A 23657-nucleotide genomic window follows, 5' to 3' on the forward strand; every position below is an offset into this window, starting at 1 on the left:
AGCAACAGCGAGCATGTAGATCAGGAGGCTTTTTTAAAAACACGCACACACATACAGAGTGACACAGTGAGGTTAGCACAGGATTCCCTGCTATTCCAGTTTCTATGACAACTCACAACTCATCCTCGCCTCCCCGTCTTCCTCGCTTTCATCCTCAGCTGTAATGGAAGCAGCCATTAAGTTCTGACTCCGGCTCTGCCCAGCTTTATCAGCGTGAGGGGTAATCAGCTGTTAATTAGTAGCAGTGATGATTAATATGAACAATGATTAAAGGAGTACTAATGCAGTGTTAGAGCATCAGCAGCAAGAGGAGCATCGGTCAGGAGAAGCTGCTGGGAGGGACTTGTGTTAAAGCTTTTTTCTCCTCTGACCTCTTTAGCTCGGTGGAAGCGATTGGACCATTTGGCCTGTCAGTGTTGTCCATTAAGGCTAACGACAAGGTCGAGTCTCTCTCTGCTTCATGTCCAGAGTCTCTTAGACTGTTTTCAACCACAGGACTTCGCAGGTTTGGTGTGTCCTTCTTATCACAGGAACTGCTGCTTTCCCTTTTTTTTTTTTTTTTTTACTTAAATCACTCAAAATCACAACAGTCATCAAGCATGTTTCTGGTATAAGGTGAAGGCCCAATAACATTATACACTCAAGACCAAGAGATCCAACAAGCACAACAGCAGGGAGAAAAAAATCAGCTTCACTTTAAAAGGAAACAACAGTCAGTCTTCTTCATTCATGCTTCATCTCGAGGACACACGTGGTCTGATGTGGCTTTCATTTCCAATTAACCTGTTGTTGTGACTCAACACAGGAACCAAAAACAATACCTAAATACGTCGGAGAGCAACTTAGGGTTCGTTTCTTACCCAAGGATACTTTGGCATGCAGAGTGGAGCAGCAGTAGTGCTCTACCTCCTGGCCCCAGCCACCCAAGTAGTTTGTAGTACCTAAAGGTAACCAAGTTGTTTGTGATATCTTAACCAAACCAAATAATCTGTAGTAAAGGTGCGTGCAACTTAAACAAATCAGGAAGTAAATAAAAAACACAGGCCAGACATAAAACATGACTTCCTGGCAGAGGTGGGACCAAGTGATTGTTTTGCAAGTCTTTATCCTCAAGTCTCAAGTCAAGTCTCAAGTAATGTCAGGCAAGTCAGAGTCGAGTCTCAAGTCACTGGTGTAAAAGTCCGAGTAAAGTCACAAGTCTGAAATTTTGAATTTCAAGTCCTTTCGAGTCTTTTAAAAAAAAAAAAAAAACGAAAAAAGCATGTTGCAGTTATATGCTAAATGTAAATATTAGACCATGTAATTTTAAAATCTGTGTTTTTCTCAACACATGACAAAATAGTGAACTTAGAAAATATACACAAATTGTGAAATTGCACCTCTTTAAAATGCAGCTCAATTAAACCTAGCTCCAAGAATAATTTTCACCAACAGTTCTGAGATAAGCTGCATGTCATTCTTGGATGCGGTTGTAGGACCAGCTTTAAAATCGCATGACAAAAATATCATACACATTAAAAAAAACTGCATCACCAACGTAGCCTGGACAACATTTGCTAGTTAGATGAAGTCAGCTATCTCATCGTAGCATATTTATATGCATATTTATAATTATACGGTTCTTGGAGTGAGTGCACACACTCATGAAGTTTAGTAACTTCAGGTCACTGCAACAAGCCCAGGTACAGTTTACCGACGGATGGGTGCAGGACCTTGAAATGCACCGTGTAGAAAGAAAGACCATCATGCGTATCATAAGTTTACCAGTCTCACAAATCGTCTTCATAAATACACATTCGTTAACCGTTTATTAATAGGACCTTTGAGCTCAAGGGTAATTAATTAGTAGTGGAAATAATTTCTGGTACGCGTTACAGAAATGTAGCAGTGACAACAATATTGTATGCTGTAATCGTACTGGGCAATTAGTGATACAAAACAACTGTTTTATCCTGTGAATAAAAGTATATGTTTTTGTCAATGTACCATAATAACAGAAGCGAAACACAATATTGTGTCAGGACAATTCACTATTTATGCACAATAAATAAAGGAGCATAGCGCGACAATTTCTTTTCAGTGCCAGACTTGCTTGTAACCTATATCACCAATTATGTTAAGAAAATGACGTATTAACTACTAAAAAACACTGACCTTCGTGTAAATGCTTGGAGCAGACTAACCTGTGAGCTGGAGTGTTCTGGGACGTTATATTTGATCTTTGAATGGCTGCAATCCAGGCCATCCGTCGCCTCTTTGTTACTTCGGAAACATGGCTCGAACAATTTCTCTTCAACGACGTAATCCGATAACAACCGATCTCTTTACCCGTCGGCTTCTCGTGGCTGTCATGCGACCGGCTATTGCAGTTAATGATACAACAGCTTCTTGACATTTTTGTGTTTCTTTTTATCGCTGTGTGACTGATTTCAATTGAAAGCCTGCGTGCGCTAGTACCTCTTGCCACGAGTTCCCAGAATCCTTTGCGGTTTTACCCCTGAATGACGTCACATTTTCAATCTCTATATAATATGCATGTTAAATTTTACATTTGGGGTGAAATATCAAGTCTTTTCTAGTAAACCGGTTCAAGTCCAATTCAAGTCCCAAGTCATTGGTGTAAAAGTCCAAGTCAAGTCACAAGTCTTAGAACATTTTTTCAAGTCAAGTCTAAAGTCATAAAATTAATGACTCGAGTCTGACTCGAGTCCAAGTCATGTGACTCGAGTCCACACCTCTGCTTCCTGGCAGAGCATTTCACTACTTAGGCCATTTCCATCACTTTAACCTGCTGACAAAGATGCAGTTTGTAGCTGTTATTTCTCTGAGGTTCATATTGTGGCAGCTGGCGGGTCAAGGCAGCTATGCCAAAGGACATATTGTACACAGGTGGCTTCTGACAAAACAGCATCTTATTGGCCCCTGGAATGAGAACATATTGGACAAAAGCTCTGAGAAAACAAGGCTCAAGGAGGAGGAGCCATCTGTTGTGACTGGTTGCAGAGTGAAGGGAAAGCAAAGCGAGAATAGAGGAGCATAAGGACCACTGACAACAAACAGGACAAAAGACAAACTACAGGAGAGAGAAGACAAACATTAAAGACATCCAGTAGTGGCAAAGAAACACCTGAAGACTGAAGAAATGCTTATTGCAATATGGGAAGTCCCCCCAGCAGCCTGAGCTTAACGAAGAAAACAAAGTGATGGTTCATGGTCACCTGATCCAACCCAAACTATTAGCTTTTCCAAAAAGGAAAGTTTAACGATCGATCTTAAAGGTAGAGAGGGTGTCTTCTGAATCTGAACTGGGAGGTGGTTCCACAGGTGAGGGCCTGAGAGCTGAAAGCTTTGCCTCCCATTCTACTGTTAGAAAGTCAGGAATCACAAATAACCCTCCACTCTGAGAGCGAAGTGTACTGTTGGGATATTAAGGTATTATGAGGGCTTTATGATATGATGGGGTGTTGTTATGGATCAAGTGAAGAGTTTTCAGGGAGCTTTACAACCAGATAAGAAATAATTACAAGTCTAGCCTAGAAATAATAATTATGTAGACTAGTTTTTCAACATCACTCTGAGACATGATGTTTCTCTTTACTGCCATCAGACTTTTGTTTAATGTTTGGTTGAAGGACATGTCCTGTCCAAAAATTACTCCCATGTTCCTCAGTTATGCTGGAGGCACACTAAGTATCTGATTAGACATTGTGGTTTTCAGGTTTTTAGGCCCAAGAACAATAACCTCCATTTTGTCTGAATTTAAAAGAACAAAATTACAAGTAATCCAGGCCATTATGTCTTTAACATAGTTCTAGTCTGGCCTAATGGATGTTAAATGGACTGGTTCTTTTATAGCACTAACAGCACTTTAACATGCCCCATTCACCCATTCAAATCATGTTTTTCTACTCCATTCGCAGTCCAATGAACACTTTGCGAAAAACTTGGGTTCATTATCTTGCCTAAGGATACTTGCTACTTCACATGCTAAATGCAGCAACCATCTACATTTTGATATTCAGCCATGATCAATAGAGTTCGGTGTAGGGTTGGGCCATATCATACCGTTCACGGTAATATCGGTATAATGTTGGGCAACGATAAGAAAATGAAATATCGCGATAGAATATGGGTAAAACGCGCATGCGCAGTGCTTTTGTTTTCATACGCACATGGCAGCGACTAAGAATGAGGAGGGCGAAAGCGGATTGTTGAATGAAAAGGATGAACCAGAATTGGTTTGCAAAAATGCTGCAACTTCAGTGGTGTGGAACTGGTTTAGCTTTTGTCCGTCAGAAACACAACAAAAAACTATTTTTGGTAGAGCATGCTAGCGGGCCGTCGTTATTACCGTGTTTTTTGGAAAATACGGCACACTTAAAATCAATTCTTTGATTTTTCTGAAAATTGACATTGTCCCTTATAATCCCGTGTGCCTTATGTATGAATTCTGGTTGTGTTTACTGACCTCGAAACGATTTTATGTGGTACACGGTAGAGATGGCACGATACTACTTTTTTATGTCCGATACCGATATCATAAATTTGGATATCTGCCGATACCGATATGAATCCGATATAGTGTGTTTTAATCAACATAACTATTTTTTTAAATATCTTGCTGCATTTTGTATAAGTTCATACTCAAGTTTAAAACAACAACTACACTAAAGCTATTCTGTTATACCTGTATGCAAAAAAAATATTTCATAGTTCAGCAATACTGATCAATCTAATAAACTCAAACCTACACCATCCTCCCTATTCTGGTATTTTAAAGAGTACTTAGCGTAAATATTAAGCAACCTAACTAATAGGGTTCCAACTCCCAGCAACAACAAAAATAAATAAATAAAAAATAGGGAACCACCCCTCACGCTCCACCTCATGATGCTTAATCGACGTAATCAACCTTAATTTGATGCAGTGTGAAAAAAAAATGCACAGAAATCAATTATTTTTCAATATATTAAAATATTAAATAAATTCAACATCTTTCTTCAACAAAATTGCACACTGCACAGATGGTACCTTCCCAAAGGAAAAAGTACTATAGCTTACATATTAGTTAGGTATATATATATATTAGACTTAATAGTTACTATATACAGTAATGGACTTCTATTCATTTTACATCAAATTAAAACTTTGGGTGTCAGATAATTATTTATCAAAAGCTAGACATTTTAAATGAGAATAAGAAAGAAAAATATGTCTTTGTGGCCCCTTTTCCCTGTTAATGCCCTATCGGCCCCCCTGGCTAAACTTTGCTAAATCCGCCCCTGCACAGTTACCAGCTGTCAGCTACGTAGAAAAAGATCCTGGTGTAGAAAGTAATATTAAATAAATTCTAACAACAGCTTATCAAGCTGAAACGTGCTGCTGTTGTTCAGCCGCTGGTTTCCTCTTTCTGGTGCAAAGTGGGCCAAAAACAAAGAAGCGATACGGACTCACGACAGAAAAGCCGATCAGCTGATCATTAAGCAGTTTCATGATTGAAGTCGCAGCAAGAAGAGGCAGTTGCTCCATATATCGTTTGTTAAGCTTAACGCAGGAATGCTTTACAAACATTCAGAGATGGACTTACACACTTGCTTTACTTCTCTCGGGGATAACTTTGTCGGAGATGAAATGCCGGGTTGCTAGCGAAGCTCCACATGCTATCCAGACCACCGACAGGTCCCGCATGCCACAGCCGCTCTATCACGTGATGCATACTGCTCCGACGTGCTAACGTTCTGAGGCGAGTTACGGCGTGTTGCAAGTTTTGTGAGGTGCTTTCGTGATATTTAATGGATCGGATTACATTTTTTATTTTTCTCTGATATCCGATCCAGTAATTTAGGTCAGTATCGGACCGATACCGATACGTAATATCGGATCGGTCCATCTCTAGTACACAGCGCTCGAAAATCTGTCAAATGTTTTAGTACGACTTTGCTAATGCACGAAGCCGCACCGCTTGATGGATTGTCTGAGCATTAGGATATCGTAGGCAGGAGCCTCGCGGAGTGGTACGTACTGTGCTTCAACATAATATTACCGTACTGTGTGTGTGTATAACCTCTTTTTAAGTTTTGTGGATATTATACATGGTTATGCTGAGGATATGTCGGCCAATTTCCACTGGAAATGCCTTTTGGTTAAACTGTCAGCAAGGAATTTGCATTTGCACTGCAAATTTTTTATAAAACTTTAATGCACATATAAAACAGCTGTTTGTTTAAGTGAAAATACATTGATTTTTTTTCACTAATAAAGTTGTGGAGTTGTAAAGTATTTTGTCTAGTGTCAATTATATCGTCAGTTACATCGTTATCACAATTTTTCAAATGTATATCGTGATAAATATTTTTGGTCATATCGCCCTGCTCTAGTTGGGTGTCATCTGCAATGGCGTGAAAATGTGTGCAGTGTTTTCTTATAGTATTTCTGACGCAAAGCATGTATAATTGCAGTTAAAAGTATGGGTCCGAGCATGGAACCCTGTGGAACACCATGACTTGCTTTAATGTGTGACAAAAACTCTTTGGAAATAATCTGCTGAATATCTAATAAGTGCGCATGCGCCAACCAGCGTGCAGCCTGTTACAGTCGCTCCTGCTTTTCTCTTAGTGTAGCTCTTTTTTCTTACGTATTCTTTTTTTTTTTCTGACTTGTATTTTCCTCCGTTTTCTATCTCTTACTCAATCACGTGGATTGAGAGAGTTTTTGTTCTTCTGGTGGCCGTGGAACTGTTACTTTTATCAAGGAACGGGACCGCGGCACATCTCCTACACGCACGGACTGTTTACTCCAGAGATCAGCTGATCGCCCTGATGCCGGCCGGCTCGCTGGCCAGGCCCGCAGAAGTACCAGCTGAAATTTGGAGGAAAACACATCGGGGATGCAGAGGTCAAGGACAGAAGAGAAGAAAAAAGGTGACGGTGAGACAGCGGAGGCTCGAAGCGAGGAGGAGGTTTAAACCGTGTCTGCCGTCTATCGTGATGGGAAATGTGCGATCGTTGGCAATTAAAATCGACGAGCTCTCAGCACTGGTACGGAGTCAGAGGGAATACCGAGAGTGTAGCCTGATGTGTTTCACCGAATCATGGCTGCACCAGGACATTCCCGATGAGAATGCTTCCGTGGAAGGCTTCCACACTGTTCGGGCGGACAGGGACAGCATCGCTAGCGGTAAGCGTAAAGGAGGTGGGCTTGCTGTTTTAGTTAACAACCGGTGGTGTAACCCTGCCAACATAACAATCAAAGAAAGGATTTGTTGCCCGGACACTGAACTGTGTGCTGTTGGACTCAGGCCGTATTATTTACCCAGGGAATTCTCTCACGTCATCTTGGTGGCTGTCTATGTTCCCCCCTCTGCTAACCCCACAGCTGCATGTGACACTATCCACTCTGCCATAGCTCGGCTACAGACTCAGCACCCGAGTGCCTTTATTGTGATCTCGGGTGACTTCAACCATGTATCACTGGACAATACACTACCAACATTCAAACAATATGTGGACTGTCCCACCAGGGGAGAGAAAACTTTAGACTTACTGTATGCTAACGTCAAGGATGCATACAGCTCCTCCTCCCTCCCCCCACTTGGTAGGTCAGATCATAACCTGATTCACCTCACCCCCCGCTATGTGCCAATTGTGAGGAGGGAACCTGTGACCACCAGGACTGTTAGGAGGTGGTCAGAGGAGGCAATAGCGGAACTACAGGGCTGTTTCGCGGTGACCGACTGGGAAACACTCTGTGAGCCTCACGCCGAGGACATCAATGGGCTTACTGAGTGTATCACAGATTACATAACTTTCTGCACCGACTCCATTGTTCCAGCTCAGACTGTTCATTGTTACCCAAATAACAAGCCGTGGGTGACTAAGGACATCAAAGCCCTCCTCAACAACAAGAAGAGGGCTTTCAGAGGGGGCAACAAAGAGGAGGTGAGGAAGATCCAGGTGTTACTAAAGGACAAGATCAGAGAGGCTAAGGACAATTACAGGAGGAAGCTGGAGTGGAAACTCCAGCAGAACAGCATGAGAGAGGTGTGGAGGGGCATGAAGACCATCACTGGATTCAGGCCAACCAACAGCAGGGGAGCTGAGGGAGGTGAGAATAGAGCCGACGAGTTGAATCTGTTTTTCAATAGATTCGACACCACAGTGTCTGCTCCCACCCCCACAACCTCACCTGCAGTCAGCCTGGAATCCAGAGCCACACCACTGTGCCAGCCTCTCTCTTCACATGTTGCCTCCTGTGAGATTCCTGACACCCCTCCCCCACCCATCACCTTCACTCAATACCAGGTTGAGATGCAAATGAGGAGACTTCACTCAGGCAAGTCTGCTGGACCAGACGGAGTGAGTCCCCTTGTCCTCAAGACCTGTGCCCCCCAGCTGTGTGGAGTCTTTCATAAACTGTTTATGCTGAGTCTGAGTCTGCAGAGGGTCCCGGTGATGTGGAAGACATCATGCCTCGTCCCTGTACCAAAGACGCCTCGTCCCAGTGGCCCCCAGGATTACAGGCCCGTGGCACTGACCTCCCACATCATGAAGACCCTGGAAAGGCTCATCCTGGACCAGCTGCGACCCATAGTAAGACCACATCTGGATCCCCTTCAGTTCGCTTATCAGCCTCGTCTCGGAACAGAGGACGCCATCATCTACCTGCTCAATCGTGTCTACACCCATCTGGACCAGCCGGCGAGCACTGTGAGGGTCATGTTTTTTGACTTTTCCAGTGCTTTCAACACCATCAGGCCGACCCTCCTGGGTGATAAGTTAGCAGCGATGCAGGTGGATGCTTCTCTGGTGTCCTGGATTGTTGATTACCTGACAGGAAGACTACAATATGTACGTCTCCCACAGTGTGTGTCTGACAAGGTGATTAGCAACACAGGGGCACCACAGGGGACTGTCCTCTCCCCCTTCCTCTTCACCCTCTACACCACAGACTTCAGCCACTGCACAGAGACCTGCCATCTTCAGAAGTTTTCTGATGACTCTGCGGTGGTTGGATGCATCAGCAGGGATGATGAGACAGAGTACCGGGCTGTGGTCGACTCCTTTGTCACGTGGTGTGAGCAGAATCATCTGCAGCTCAACGTGGCAAAGACCAAGGAACTGATCGTGGACTTCAGGAAGACCAGGAAACACTTGACCCCTGTTTCAATCCAGGGGGTCAGTGTTGACATTGTGGAGGACTATAAATACCTTGGAGTACACATTGACAATAAACTGGACTGGGCTAAAAACACCACAGCACTTTACAGGAAGGGCCAGAGTCGTCTCTATTTTTTGAGGCGACTGAGGTCCTTCAACATCTGCCAGAAAATGCTGAGGATTTTCTATGAGTCTGTTGTGGCCAGTGCGATCCTCTATGCTGTTGCATGCTGGGGGAGCAGGCTGAGGGTCGCAGATGCCAACAGACTCAATAAACTGATCCGTAAGGCCAGCAATGTTGTGGGGATGGAGCTGGACTCCCTCAAGGTGGTGTCGGAGAGGCGGATGCTGTCCAAGATAAAGACAATGTTGGATAACACCTCCCACCCACTCCATGACATGTTGGTCAGTCACAGGAGCTCGTTCAGTGAGAGACTGAGATTACCGAAAAGCACCACTGAACGACACAGGAAATCATTCCTGCCTGTGGCCATCTCCCTGTACAACGCATCCACTTAACACACTGTTTGCTGCTACAACTACACATGTTTCTTTTCCAACTATTTATTTATAAGTGACTTATGTATGTATGTATGTATATATATGTATATATTGTACTATTCTTAGTTAGCGTATTGTCTGTCTTGTCTTAATGTTGGTTTAAAATGGAGCACTGTAACAAAAAATAATTTCCCCCAGGGATCAATAAAGTATTCTGATTCTGATTCTGATTCTGATCTAGTGCAGCTCCTTTAATCCTTTTGATATGGCCTTCCTTTTAATTTAAAAAATAATAAAGATCATAAAACGTTATCAAAACATGTATGTTACAATTATCAACAAAACATATAGTACTATTAAAATACTACATTATTTTCAGAATGAATATTGCAAGATAACTGAGGAATGAATTTCATCCAGCTCCTCTTTCTCCTCTTTCCTTTCCCTTCCCTGTCTAATCATTTTCACACAGCAACTAAACTTTAGTCAAACTGTTGTACAGACACTTCCCACTGTGTGAACGCTTGGTTAAGGGGTGAAAAACAGGATGTGATGTAACATCCTGAGGACATTATTAGCGTTGGAGGAGGTGGAGGTCATATCAGAGTCAGCAGCAGACTATATGAATAAGATATCGTCCCACGATCACAGAGAATTAAACTATGAAGATACCTGGTGTTTAATTACATGAACGCTGATGTGCTACATTTGGTGTGCGGTGGAAAACACTAATGGAAAGCAGCCATTTTAACTGTTAACCTCTGTAAATGCAAAATATCCCCTGTGAGTGTCATGATTCGGCCGTGTGGCAGGCAGGATGAGGACCCAAATTGCAAACTCACAGACACGGGGGATAAACTCAAAATGCAGCTTTATTGCTGACAGGTGATAAACAATAACGATGATACAAAAGCAATGCAAAACTACACTAAACTGGGAAAAGCTAAAGTAACATATACCGGAAGACACGGGGAGAACCACACACGGCATGAGGGAGAACGCGACGCCGAACAGAGGGAGACTCAGACAGAAATACACAGAGGGTAAACGAGGAAAGTGGGCACACACGGGGAACACAGGTGATACTGATAATCATAACGAGACAGGGCGGGGTGAACTGAACATGACATGTACAGGCACAGAGGTTCAGACAGGAGGAGAGAGAGCACGGGGAAAACACAGACATAACGGGCTGGGGAAACATGAAACAACCACAAAGGGAGACGAGGGCTCATAAATACATAGAGGGCACACAGGGTGGAGAGAGAGCACGGGGAGAACTTAGACATAAAGGGCAGGGGAAACATGGAATAAAACATAAGGAGAGACGAGGGCTCACAGATACACAGAGGGGCACACAGGGGGTAAAAGCCATGAAGGGAAAACACTTAGGGAACAACACAACAGGGCAACTCAGAAAACATGGCCTAAATAAGGAACGAAATACAAACATACAAGGAACTAAGAATACTGGGCCCACATGGCCCAGGACCATGACAGTGAGAGATGTCTGTAGGAGGCTGTTAGATTCATGCCAATATCTCTGTCATAATAGAGACCATTTTTCAATCCATATTTTAATATGATTTTAAGGTCTGGACATCTCTTCATTTAAACTTTATTTAAAAGTTAAAGTGGGTCCATGATTGTGTGTCCCAACAAAGCAAAAGTGTGCAAAGCTGACCCAGTAACTGTGTCAGAGGAAACTGAGCACAACAAGTAGAAGCAATGTGAGGATAGACAGACAACAAAAAGGCACATAGAAGGTAATAAATAGAAATAATGCAACAGACATGGGTTTCATTCAGAAACAATGTGAAATGAAGGATTTAGACTGGAGACAGGTTGCAAAGTCACTTGCAGCAACTCTAGCCAGTCTAAAGCAGCTTGAGTAGCACAGTCTATATGGTAACAGCTGATCACTGGCTCATGCAGACTGGTTTAGGTTCAGCTGAGTTTGATTACATGGCCTGTCTGAATAAGCACACTATTCATTGTTATCTTTCACTACTGAAAGGGTTCTCATTCTGGAGTGTTAGTATTTTGTGAACTTAACACGAGGTGTATTTTGGCATCTGTGCCTTGATGTGCTGCCTGTTGAAGTACAGTGGGGCAAAAAAGTATTTAGTCAGCCACCGATTGTGCAAGTTCCCCCACTTAAAATGATGACAGAGGTCAGTAATTTGCACCAGAGGTACACTTCAACTGTGAGAGACAGAATGTGAAAAAAAAAATCCATGAATTCACATGGTAGGATTTGTAAAGAATTTATTCGTAAATTAGGGTGGAAAATAAGTATTTGGTCACCTCAAACAAGGAAAATCTCTGGCTCTCACAGACCTGTAACGTCTTCTGTAAGAAGCTTTTCTGTCCCCCACTCGTTACCTGTGTGAATGGCACCTGTTTGAACTCATCATCTGTATAAAAGACACCTGTCCACAGCCTCAAACAGTCAGACTCCAAACTCCGCCATGGCCAAGACCAAAGAGCTTTCGAAGGACACCAGGAAAAGTATTGTAGACCTGCACCAGACTGGGAAGAGTGAATCTACAATAGGCAAGCAGCTTGGTGTGAAAAAATCAACTGTGGGAGCAATCATCAGAAAATGGCAGACATACAAGACCACTGATAGTCTCCCTCGATCTGGGGCTCATCCCGTGGGGTCAAAATGATCATGAGAACGGTGAGCAAAGATCCCAGAACCACACGGGGGGACCTGGTGAATGACCTGCAGAGAGCTGGGACCAAAGTAACAAAGGTCACCATCAGTAACACACTACAACGGCAGGGAATCAAATCCCGCAGTGCCAGACGTGTTCCGCTGCTGAAGCCAGTGCATGTCCAGGCCCGTCTGAAGTTTGCCAGAGAGCACATGGATGATACAGCAGAGGATTGGGAGAATGTCATGTGGTCAGATGAAACCAAAGTAGAACTTTTTGGTATAAACTCAACTCGTCGTGTTTGGAGGAAGAAGAATACTAAGTTGCATCCCAAGAACACCATACCTACTGTGAAGCATGGGGGTGGAAACATCATGCTATGGGGCTGTTTTTCTGCCAAGGGGACAGGACGACTGATCCGTGTTAAGGACAGAATGAATGGGGCCATGTATCGTGAGATTTTGAGCCAAAACCTCCTTCCATCAGTGAGAACTTTGAAGATGAAACGAGGCTGGGTCTTCCAACATGACAATGATCCAAAACACACCGCCCGGGCAACAAAGGAGTGGCTCCGTAAGAAGCATTTGAAAGTCCTGGAGTGGCCTAGCCAGTCTCCAGACCTCAACCCCAGAGAAAATCTGTGGCGGGAGTTGAAAGTCCGTGTTGCTCGGCGACAGCCCCAAAACATCACTGCTCTCGAGAAGATCTGCATGGAGGCATGGGCCAAAATACCAGCTACTGTGTGTGCAAACCTGGTAAAGACCTATAGTAAACGTTTGACCTCTGTTATTGCCAACAAAGGTTATGTTACAAAGTATTGAGTTGTATTTTTGTTATTGACCAAATACTTATTTTCCACCCTGATTTACGAATAAATTCTTTACAAATCCTACCATGTGGATTCATGGTTTTTTTTTTTTTCACATTCTGTCTCTCACAGTTGAAGTGTACCTCTGGTGCAAATTACTGACCTCTGTCATCATTTTAGGTGGGGGAACTTGCACAATCGGTGGCTGACTAAATACTTTTTTGCCCCACTGTACTTGTTGCAAAGAGATAACAGTTCTTTGAATCTGTATTAGTTTCTTCTGTGAGTATGCTAGGGTTCTGCTTGGGTTCAAGTGACATTAATAAAATCATCAGCTGCCGATCCAAGGCACACGTACCTGTCTGCTAGTTTTTTGGAACCGCATAGATTCATCTATGGGGCATTACACATACACAGCACCAACTGAGCATGCACTCTCCACATATGTGGACATCCCAAAATGTGATGTCCACATATGTGGACAGCAGGTCCTAGGAGGTTAAAGAACTAAAATGGCACGATAACTTGTCCATTCTGTTGTGTTTGGCGTGTGGAATTTCTAAGACAATTTTTGCAACCATATAATCCATGCTTAATGGTCATCTGGAACCTATTGTTTGTGCATATTTTTGTTGTGCAAATGGTTTAGCTTTTTGCCAGTCACTGCTTCATTTCATTTTTATTTGTTTGTGCTTTTAACAAAAAACTACTTGGTTAGATTTAGGTCAGGTTTAGACACTGAGAATAACTTGGTCAGGTTTAGATACTGAGAACCGCCTAATTAAGTTTAGGCACAAAGAACTACTTGGTTGGTTTGACATGAAGATTGTGGTTTGGGTTAAAACAGTCCCCCATCCATGATGACTTGGGAGTGGCAGAGCTGTCTCAGTGATTTACCAGCAGCTTTGAATGGCATTATTAAATCCAGCGGGTGTGACAAGGTTCTAAAGTTTTGCCTATATCTGCTCTGTGATTAGTGCAGCAGTCATAATCACCATTCTTTCTGTTTCAGCCACATGCCTCTGAGTCCGGCTGCTGACACCAAACATGATCGCCCGCGGCAACAGGCGGTTACAAACGGCAACCCGGCAGGCTCTGTTGTTGCCAGGGACGACGAGGGAGAGGACACGCCCACTGGGAACAGCATCGTCGTCCGCATCGGCATCCCGGACCTGCAGCAGACGGTAACACACACGCACACACACAGGCGTACTGTGTGTCGATGTACAGTTTGTATATAAACATAAGGCACAGCACAAACCTGTCTGTCTGTCTGTCCGGCTGTCTCTTTCTCTGTCTGTCCGCCTGTTTCTCTGTCTCTGGCTCTCTCAGAAGTGTTTGCGGTTGGACCCAGAGTTACCAGTTTGGACCAGTAAGCAGAGGGTTCTGGTGACGTTGACTCAGTCTCTGTCGGATGTTTTGAACTATGGTCTCTTCCAGCCGGCGTTCAACGGCCGAGCCGGAAAGTTTCTGGACGAGGAGCGGCTGCTGAAGGAGTATCCTCTCCCGCCCATCACACCCATCCCGTACCTGGAGGTAAACTTTACCTCAGTGTTTCTACAACACTGAAACATACTAAAACGTACAGCACTGCTATAACTTATAGAACATTATATTAGGACTGAAGTGTTGTAATATTTAGAGAAAACCCTGTAATATTTTTCTAGATTAAAGTTCAGTTAATCAAAAACCCATGTAGTTTCAATTTTCACATTTAAGTGAAGATATACATAACAAACAGATATTTGAACCTGTGGATTAGAATATCAACAACACCTCTTTAGAGCAACTTTCTTCCAGCAGGCTGTTTTCTCTTGTTTAATCTGCATGCAGACCTGGCTGTGAAGTTTTCTCCCTTTGTTGTTTTTTAGTAAAATTAACTCTTAATGATACAGACAAACCTGTGCACAAGTATAAATGCAAACATCTGCATCATACTAATGCAGTCAGAGTATCCCCCAGTCTCTTTTGAAAAGTAGAATGCAACTAACTATCAATACCATAGATAGTATAAAACAAGGGATGTCAAACTCGTTTGTTTTTTTTTTGTCATGGGCCACATACAGCCTACTTTAACCTTAACTGGGCCAGACCAGTGAAACTCCCCTTTCTGTCAGTATTATTTACACATTTAAGCCTTGAGATATCTTAGTATAAGAAGAAGTGCAATTTCAACAGTGCGTTTCAGTTTTTTCTGCATGAAAAAGAAATGCTGCTGTAGTAAACGACTACTGCAACTCTTAAATTGTAAGGAAAAAATAAACAATTTCAATAGTAGATAGTGAAAAAAAACAGGAACCTTTCTGTCATTTAATTTTTTCTGTATTAGACCTTAGAGGAAGTCTTTACTACTAAAGATAAACTAAAATACAGTTAAAATTAGCCCCAGGGCCTAATGTTTGAAACCTCTGGTATAAAATATGGATGTAGCTTACATACATTTCCCTGAAGCACCTTAAACCTGCTTTCTTTCTTATGGGCAGTAGAGGGCGACTTTTGTGGTTCCAAATAACTTGCAGTGGTAGACGTGTTTGTGAAAACAGATTTCCGTATGGAGCTCTGTAAACACTTTCTTGATCAGTTTATTATGGTCATTAAGTTATGGTCACAATAAAAATCAATAACGGGGATTATTTACAAGATGCTCATTAGCTAATCATGAGTCATTCACAATTGGCCAATGAGCATGTGATATCACAGTAAGCCCCACCCCTTTCAAAATAGACTTCTTGCTGTGGTTCCAGCAATTTTTCCCACATAAACATGCTGCTAATACACCAGAGGGCGCTACTGAAAGAGGTTAATGTCAGATATTTTTAACAGGGAATGACACTTATTGCTCTTGGCTGTTTGGTGATCTTTTTAATCACAGACCGATTTAAAAACATGACGCTAACTCTTGAAATCTCCTCTACATGCATCATGTAGCTTCAGTTTATTCCAGACTTGACTGTTTGTGTCTCTTTTTTTGAAGTTTCGTTACAAGAGGAGAGTTTACACCCAGAGTTACGTGGACGACAAACAGCTGGCAAAGCTGCATACCAAGGTAGGAAACACAATACTGTTAATGCAAGATTTAAATGCTGCAGAATTATTACAGTATTAATGCAAAATGCTCACACTTTGTCTCTAAATAAGGACACAAAGAGTTTTACTGCTGTATTCCCACAGTTACAATACTGCTGCAAGTGATGATATGAAGCTTGGGTGAAATAAATAATGAAAGGATTTAAATAAATATGTACAAAAATAGTTGTACATTTAATATGCAGAGGGATGCTTTCGGAGATGTGTTATTTATATTTGGCTGAGAGTGCAAAAAGGATCAGGAAATTTTAGCAGCGTTTGCTTTACTGCGACTCCTCCACACTCACCTCAGATTTAATTTAGGGAGTTTGTGCTGCTTCTTCATAGAATATTATTCAGTAAATAAGAAAATTATGTTGTGTTTCTTTCCCTGTTAGGCCAATCTGAAGCGCTTCATGGAACATGTTCACCAGAAGAATGTGGAGAAGGTCTCCAAGTGGTTGGAAAAAGGCCTCGATCCCAACTTTCACGACTCTGACACGGGAGGTGAGCAGAAGCAAATCCCTTCAGCATCATTTTTCAGTGTGTGAAATTGCATTTTGGAAATATAAATATAAACATATTTCTGCTGTGCAATTAATTTTACTAACAGTCCAAGAAGTCTGACCTCCAGTTTTGTTGAATTAAACTTCTGTATTGTATTTATTGGCTGGATGCTACTGAGCATAATTAGCATGTATCTGTATCTGTGTAATGTATTTAAAGGGACTGTTAAAGCTAATTTGGATTTTCAAATGTTTCCACCTGAGTGAGAGAAAGTCCTCCATAAGCCAATTGCTACACAAAGAGAAGGACTAAAAAGGTTCAGTTTTAAAGAGTTCAAACACTGTTGTCTTTCCATGAAGTTTTGAGTGGCTATGTATTAGTAGGCAGGTTGGTGGGTGTCTCCATGCCAAATTTTCTTAGGCAAGGAACCCCAAGTAGCTACCAAAATGTTTATTAGAGGGTGTCTGAATGTTAGATAGGAAGTAAGTAAAAGTTTATTTGTATGATTGGGTGAATGAGACATGTTATATAAAATGCTGAAGTGGAGAAGAAAAGTATGTATGAACCAGTCCATTTACCATCACTGGCTCTTCTTTCCCAAAACCATCCTAGCTATGATTAGTCTGAGAAACATCCTACAGTCTGAACCCACCACATGCTTCCCTCAGGCAGCATCATTAGAAGGCACCGCATCCATATTCACTGCTTTGCAGATGATACCCAACTTTATCTATCCATGAGCCAGGCATGAATGAGTTTTTCCTTCCCAGTGTCACCAAGTGCTTGCTCAAACAGGGTCCTTTGATTGTCTCTGTTATTGTAGCATCTTTATCTTGCAGTAAAGGTATTTAAAGCCATTAGAAAACAGTCATGGGTAAACTTTTAAAGAAACATTACTAACACACTTGCATGTGCAGCTCAATCTTACCTGACACAGAAGGAGCCGGGAATGTACTTCATACTTTTCTTGGTTAGCAGCGACTGGGTTTAAATAAATTATTGCCCCCTGCTGGTACTGCAACTTAAGCGTGTCCATTTCACGCCTACGAGAGGCAAAACCGTGACATCCACACGATGAACCAGTGGGTCTGTTACATGCTCTGCAGTGATATAGGTGCTTTATAAATAAAACTGAATTGAATTGAACATCATCCCCACTTGGTTTCCATGTTGCTTCTCACATATTAAACAACTTGTAGGTGGTTTTCTGATTAGCATCGATACCCCTTCTGTTATCTGTTATGTACCAACCTCTGAATCCATTTTAAGACTTCCTGACTCACTGTTAGGAGGCTGTTTTTTAGTTTCTAATTACAGCTTTGATGAGGCAGACGTGAAAATGTACGTTTATACAGTTTTTCCAGATTTTATTTCTCTCAGGAGTGTCTGATCTTCGGCGAGTGTCATTGTTCAGTTTGTCCTCACAGCTGTGGAGCTGTTACTGACTTTAAAGATGGATATTCTCCTTCAGCCTAACAAAGACTTGTTTCCATGTGCCTCAGAGTGTCCTCTGACTCTGGCCGTGCAGCTGGAGGAGAGCTGCGAGCTGATTAAAGTTCTTCGCAATGGAGGAGCTCACCTGGACTTCAGGACCAGGGACGGCATCACTGCCCTTCACCGGGCCGTCCTCTGCAGAAACAGCGCCGCCCTCACCGTAAGAAAACACTTTTTTTTCTCTGGTTCTGTCTCCATGTGTTCACTTTATTTTGAATCACACCACAGCTCGCTAATTTTTGTAGGTTTCAGCCAACAAAAAGACATTTCAGCCGAGCTTTTCCATCTTGTGAGCTACCAAAGTCCTGCTTCCTGTCTGGGTTTAACATTAATATACAGCGATGTTTCTTCAGTGAGGACAGAGTGACTCATTCCATCTGACAGCAACATTTTAAAAAAACCCGACTGAAAAAACACATCACCTGATAAAATCCACCAACTCACCTTTATATAAATGTCGGCTGCTGCCTGCCTGTTCAGTGTTTCAAGCTAGTGAGTTAATGCCATTAAATACATTTTTTTTAACATAAGCAAGCCAGAGAGCAGTATTTATACAACAACGTGTTTTACAGGAAACAAGATTAAAGGAACAGAAACTTAGAATAGCTAGAATATATACGGTGGCCCTGAGAGGCCAAATGGACTGCAACTTAAGAAAACACCAGCAATAAGAAAAACGCTGCAAAAGCACACAAAACTCAACAGAAATAGGAAACACGACAACAAAAATGGTAAAAAAAGAAAACAGAAATAGTAAAAAACACATGGAAAGTTTTTCTGGGGAGACAATAACCCGACGGACCAGTTGCAGGAACCCAAAACATGGTAGGCGTGTTTTATCATGATTCATATAATACTGACGACGGATTCTTAGGCTAATAGTTAGGCTAACACACTTATCTCTCATCTTTTCTTTCCTCACAAAACCAACAGATCCTTCACTTCTTTTCAGCAGGCAGGGCCTCCTTGGATAACGATGTCTAGTGATAATTGTCGAAACACCCGATGAATCCAAGGTCCACTACTGACGATGTGTCCCAAATTTTAACAATTTAGATCAGATCTCTAATCCCTGAACCTAACCAGGGAAAATGTCAGGTTAGCCTGGGTAAAAGAACGAGATTTGAGGCACACAACGATGTGTGCTGCTGGTAAAGTTGCTGGGCTGCTTTTCCTCATAACAGCCATCCCTCAAGATTTTCTCCATTAAAAGCAGTACATTGTCCGGGATTGTAACATCTAGTCCTTTACTGAATCAGTGTCTCTCAGCGCAATTCTTTCCATACTTTGGTTCCTGCAACTGGTCCGTTGTCTGGTAAATATATCCTAATTAAAAGCAAGAAAACACAAAACCAACTACATCAAAAACAAAAGCAGCTCCTGCAGCAGCAGTGGCTTAATTAATTAGTAATTTCATGATTAGTGTGTGTCTGCTTGACCTCCATGGAGGATGGTTATTAAATGGATTAATGTCAAACTGCTCCGTGTTGGCCAACATGTTTCCACCACACTGCTGCCACCATCATTTCAAAAACAAATTTAACACCAAACCATCAAAACCTGCAGTTCCTCTAACCATTTTAAATTAAAGACTTTATTGGAATTTAAAGAATGCATCTTTAATCTAAGAGAAAAAAATAATATTGAACATATTTTCCTCATTTCTTTGGCTCACTTGAGATTTAATAAGCTGTTTATGGCCCATGAATTAAAATCACTGAGACCACAGCTGACTGTTTTCACCATCTTAGTGATGGGGATGAATCTGCACGTAACACGTGAGGGTTGGATTTACTGCTTTATGGTCCTTTCTAGTACTAATAAGACCCTAAATTTAGATTTTTACTTCATAGACTTCTACACAGTGGGTGCAGAGGAGTCTCCCCCGGCTGCGCATTAGAAACAATGCAGGTTCAAAGTACTTGCTCATTCTTTAACATCACTGCATTTTTGTTGTTTCTCCTGGTCCTCAGACTCTGCTGGACCTCGGGGCATCTCCAGACTACAAGGACAGCAGAGGCCTCACTCCGCTCTATCACTCGGCCATGGTGGGCGGCGCCCCCTACTGCTGTGAGCTGCTGCTGCAGGACCACGCCACCATCGGTATGAGGGGGTCTCATAGGACCGATCTGACGAATCATCTGATATGTTGTGGAGCTCTATTATTATGTATTTATTTTATTCATATTTTTGTGTTAAAAAAAAACACTTTAGCACTAAGAGTACTTGTTGTCGTGGTTACAGGGATGACAGATGAGAACGGGTGGCAGGAAATCCATCAGGTGACACACACACAAACACACAATCAGGAAAATTACTTGCACTGATGGCAAGTTCAAGCCCTGTACAATTATGACTCTGTGTGTGTGCGTGTGTGTGTGTGCTTGTGTGTGTGGGCGCATGTGTGTGAGTTCAGGCATGTCGCTATGGCAACGTGCAGCACTTGGAGCACCTGCTGTTCTATGGCGCTGACATGAGTTCCCAGAATGCATCAGGAAACACTGCACTGCACCTCTGCGCTCTGTACAACCAGGTAACACACACACACACAAAGAGGTAATGCACATGTTGGTCATGTGATGGCGCCCTGTGGGTGTAATGTATGTTGTTAGTCACATTTTGGGGGTTTGGGGTTTTTTTTCATTAGGATAGTTGTGCCCGAGTGTTGCTGTTCAGAGGAGCCAACAAGGACATCAAGAACTACAACAACCAGACGGCCTTTCAGGTAAACCAGTCAATCAATCAGCAGATCAATAAAAGAAGCCTTTAAAGTAAAAAAAAAAAACCCAAAACAACCAGACAGCTTTTCACATGAAAATAAGTAAAAAAAAGATTATTACACTTTAAAATGAGCTTTTAGTTTCAAAAATTATAATCCAATAATTAATAAATAAAATAAAAACAACAACAAAGTCTTTTTTCTTAACCTTCTATTGAAGTAAAAAACAAATAAAATGATAAATAAATATCCAAAATAATCAATAAAAATCAAATAAAGACTAAATAAATAAGATAAACATAAAGAAATCTAATGAAAAAAACATTTCCAATACAATATTATACAATATTATAAAATAAGAAACATATATAGACCGTTTAAAAATACAAATAAAGGAACATTATGTGCCTTTAAGTAAAAAATATTTTTAGAATTATTTATTATTTTATTATTTATTTTTTAATTTATGTAATATAATATATAATTTAATATAATGCATTTATTATTTTTTTATTTCTGATAAATAAAAAAATGAAATACAAACAAGACTATATCTACCCTGCTCGACATAAAGACCAGGAAGTCAAAAAAACGTTAAAGTTAGAGCTACAGAAACAAAACACAGCAGTTACTGGAAAAAATAATTAGCCCACCAAAAACAGAAAGGAGCGCTTGTTTCAATGCCAGAAATGATACCACTGCATTTAACCATCAGCACATCTAATTATGTTAACATCTCAGCTTCACAGACACATTTGCAGTTCTGTGATTGGATGCCTGCTGCTATACTGGCTCTTTAGTTTCTCTTTAATCTTGTGCTTTCACGCCTCATGTTGTACCTGTGAGTTTTTATTATTTTCTAACCAGGAGACTTGTTGAAAGAGAATTTTACTTTGAAAATCCTGGAACTCTCTGGAAATCTCCGGAAATTATTTGCAACTTCAGAGATACAGAAATGTGAATCTGTTCAATCTGCTCCTGTGATGTTTTGTGTTTCAGGTGGAAACGAGATTAAAAAGCTGTGAGTTTAATTTTGAGCCCTACGGTTTGTGTGTTTTTATGACTCCTGGCTTGTGTGTGTGCAGGTGGCAATCATTGCCGGGAATTTTGATCTGGCAGAAATCATAAAAATCCACAAAACGTCTGACGTTGGTGAGTTTCAACACATTTAAATCGTGTGCGTGTGTCAATGTTAGCACAGTGGCTGGATATTAACTCTCTGTGTGTTTTTATGTGTGTGTGTGTTTGTATATATGCGTCCAAGTAGTTCCCTTCAGAGAAACTCCCTCCTATACCAAGCGCCGCCGCATGGGCTTGACCCGGACAACAGCTGGAAACGGCCTGTCATCTCCTCGCTCCCTGATTCGCTCAGCCAGTGACAATGCCTTGGAAAGCCCTGCCTCCTCACCTGGCCCCTCCCTTCAAAGCCTGGAGACGCACCACGACACGCACACACACTCGCTACGCCGACACACACGCCGACTCAGGTAATTATAAGTCATTAATGGTGCCTTTACACATGTAAAAGTTACCCATGAGATGTGCATGATTTCACCTAATACTAACAAGGATGCTGGCTTTGTGTTGCTGAAATAAGCAAGATCATCCCTGAAAATACATCTTCTGGTCAGCAGCACATGAGGCTCCAAAAGATGCTCCGGTGTAGCTCATTTATACATCTTTCAGCATTAATGGTGCCTTTACAGATGAGTTACCAGATTCCAGGTTCTCATTTTCTTCCTGAGTGGTCGTCAACAGGTTTCTCGCAAAACTACAACATCACAACAATGTGATTGGTTACTTGCAAGTCCTCAGACATATCCGTTATGCACGGAGATCTTTTGATCACATTATGAACTGTAGATTCATCCATCGTGTCGACTGCTTATCCAGTTCAATCCAGTTCCATTCCAGCATGTTACAGCTTTTCTAGGCGTTTCTGGTTTTTGACACAACTTTTTTGAAGCCGGTTGCAGGTTCAAATTGAGCATGTGTATATAACAGGTTTCTCAGTTTTACATTTAAAATGTTTTGTTTCATTTTCTCATAAAATGGTTTTTCAGTGATTTTATTTGAAAGTTGGTTACAAGATGTCCTTTAAGGTGTAGTCAAGCCAGTATCTCCTTTCTCACCTGCAGTCCAAGTGGGGGAGGTCATGTGGAGACCAGCCCTCCCTCCTCTCCTCCCCCGACCCCACAGATGAGGAAGAGGAGGCTGTATAGCGCCGTCCCGGGACGCACCTTCATCGCCACCCGGTCCCACGTCCCTCAGGGGACTGGAGAGATCCAGCTGCACCGAGGAGAGCGGGTCAAAGGTTTGACCAGGATAATGATTCTTATCGAAAGTGTAAATCAGGAGCTAAACAAACTCTAAATGTCTGACTTTTATAACTCAATAAGGATATATAACTATCACCAAAACAAAGGCCAAAGAATTAAGAATAAATAAACACTGAATACAAAACTTCCATAATCAGATTCAGACCTCACGTTATTTATTTATTTAAAAAACCTTTATATCTGCATAGTTCTACATTAATAATCCTCCATCACAATAATGAGCTCAAACAGAGGCAACGCATGTGTGAGGTGGTGATAATGAGTGTGTGCTGTGTTTACAGTTCTCTCTATCGGTGAAGGAGGATTCTGGGAAGGAAGCGTTAAAGGCCGAACCGGCTGGTTTCCTGCCGACTGTGTGGAAGAAGTCCAGATGAGACAATACGACCCAAGACTGGGTAAAAAAACACA

The 23657-nt window shown here is 41.8% G+C and overlaps 1 protein-coding gene across 4 annotated transcripts in view; it reads left to right on the forward strand.

The window, feature by feature from the left end:
- Window positions 1-23657, forward strand: part of shank3b (SH3 and multiple ankyrin repeat domains 3b) — a 69314-nt gene that overhangs the window by 26256 nt on the left and 19401 nt on the right. For 3 of the 4 annotated variants that reach the window (XM_085250981.1, XM_085250984.1, XM_085250983.1), the window contains exons 3-15: window positions 14137-14308; window positions 14457-14660; window positions 16099-16170; window positions 16589-16697; window positions 18200-18351; window positions 20165-20294; window positions 20436-20473; window positions 20608-20724; window positions 20839-20916; window positions 21996-22062; window positions 22178-22397; window positions 23049-23224; window positions 23531-23644. In XM_085250981.1, coding sequence (XP_085107107.1) covers window positions 14141-14308; window positions 14457-14660; window positions 16099-16170; window positions 16589-16697; window positions 18200-18351; window positions 20165-20294; window positions 20436-20473; window positions 20608-20724; window positions 20839-20916; window positions 21996-22062; window positions 22178-22397; window positions 23049-23224; window positions 23531-23644 — 1645 coding nt within the window. In that variant the 5' untranslated portion in view covers window positions 14137-14140. Of the gene's footprint in view, window positions 1-14136; window positions 14309-14456; window positions 14661-16098; window positions 16171-16588; window positions 16698-18199; window positions 18352-20164; window positions 20295-20435; window positions 20474-20607; window positions 20725-20838; window positions 20917-21995; window positions 22063-22174; window positions 22398-23048; window positions 23225-23530; window positions 23645-23657 lie in introns of all 4 variants that reach the window. The other variant, XM_085250982.1, reaches the window with a different exon arrangement.

Source organism: Mchenga conophoros, linkage group LG17 (genome assembly GCF_057382185.1).
Source record: "Mchenga conophoros isolate Kocher_MC1m ecotype Shallow Benthic linkage group LG17, M_conophoros_male_GT1.1, whole genome shotgun sequence".
Lineage (NCBI taxonomy): Eukaryota > Metazoa > Chordata > Actinopteri > Cichliformes > Cichlidae > Mchenga > Mchenga conophoros.